The 1,261-nt window shown below is 20.3% G+C and overlaps 2 protein-coding genes across 2 annotated transcripts in view; both read left to right on the top strand. All coding sequences in view use genetic code 6, as the record gives it.

Moving 5' to 3' along the window:
• Positions 1-342, top strand: part of TTHERM_00208270 (hypothetical protein) — a gene marked incomplete at both ends in the record, with an annotated part of 539 nt that extends 197 nt beyond the window's left edge. Inside the window, 2 exons of the mRNA XM_001007117.3 lie at positions 1-14; positions 116-342. The exon at positions 1-14 is cut by the window's left edge and continues 104 nt beyond it. Of these exons, the coding sequence (XP_001007117.3) occupies positions 1-14; positions 116-342 (241 nt within the window). The remainder of the gene's footprint in view (positions 15-115) is intronic.
• An 882-nt stretch (positions 343-1,224) lies between these two features.
• TTHERM_00207260 (Ras family protein) overlaps positions 1,225-1,261 on the top strand; it is a gene marked incomplete at both ends in the record, with an annotated part of 566 nt that continues 529 nt past the window's right edge. The window contains one exon of the mRNA XM_001007115.4: positions 1,225-1,261. This exon is cut by the window's right edge and continues 111 nt beyond it. Coding sequence (XP_001007115.4) covers positions 1,225-1,261 — 37 coding nt within the window.

The raw sequence follows: 1,261 nt of genomic DNA, 5'->3' as shown, positions 1-1,261 counted from the left end.
TTTAATTTTAAAAGGTAATTAATTTAAGCAAAAATAATTAATTTGGTTTGAAGATTTTATTTCTGATAAGTGATTAATTAGCGTTCAAAAATAAATTTTTTATTTGAAAATCTAGATTTGGTTCAAATTTTCTGTGACCAACAAAAAACTTATGATTCCTTGAATGGATATTTAGTACATGATTCTACAGATGTAAAATAGTCTAAAATAGAAGATTGTAATGGAGTTTAAGTTCACATTAACCCTTTATAGTAAATAGGAAAATTTTAAATTATGATTAAGCATACTTTCAAAAGATTAGCTTTCTAACTTAAACTTATACATAACTTTAGGCAAATATGACAAAAATTTTATGTTACTTATCTCTGCCTAATAAATGTGACTACTTAAGTGCAGTATACAATAAAAATGGGGTTTTAATAATCAGCACTCTTTGAAAATAGAGGTATTTGTTGGAGTAGATATAACTAACCATTCATAAGAGTTTTATCACTGACCAAAGAACAAGTTGCTAGCTAACTAATATCTTGAGCTAATTATTTAACATAAACGAGAAGATACTCCTAAATTCTTATGCAATAAATATGCGAATGGTTTTTGTAAGCATGGTGGAATTTATGTTAATTATAGTGATAGCTTTTAGGATTATTTAAGTAAATTAAATCCTTCAAATTTTGTTTAGATTATACCATTAGATTAGTAAAGGTTTTATACTTAAGAACCTTAATATTCATATTAGCTATTTGAGTAAGAATCCATATAAATATATGATTGCAGTAAACAAGTATGGAATTTTATGTATAGAGCAATATAAAGTGAATGAATTGAATAAAATGCTAAGATTCAATAAAATTATATAATATTAATATATTTTTTTACTTTTTATAAAATTAAATGGTTTATAAATTAAAAATAAATAATTATTTTATTTGTATTTAGCTTAAATATTAATTTTTTTAAATACACATATTCTGATAGCTATATTATTAATTATACATTTTTTATTTTATTTTATTTTAGTTATAAAACCTTAAACTAATCGGTAAGTAAGTTATTCATTCTAATGTATATTTATAAAATAATTTTTGTATTTAAAAAATATCATAAATATCCATAAATATAAATATGATTAAATTATATAATTTTTTTTTACAACAACTATTTATAAAAGCTTAATTAAATAATTTTTTTTCAATTTTTAATTAAGAAGTAATACCACAATAAATGGATAAACTGCTTAATCAATCTAATTAAATAAAAA

Source organism: Tetrahymena thermophila, assembly GCF_000189635.1.
Source record: "Tetrahymena thermophila SB210 genomic scaffold scf_8254815, whole genome shotgun sequence".
In the NCBI taxonomy this organism is placed as follows: domain Eukaryota; phylum Ciliophora; class Oligohymenophorea; order Hymenostomatida; family Tetrahymenidae; genus Tetrahymena; species Tetrahymena thermophila.
The sequence above is the reverse complement of the archived record's forward strand: the minus strand, read 5'-3'. Positions and strand labels throughout refer to the sequence as shown.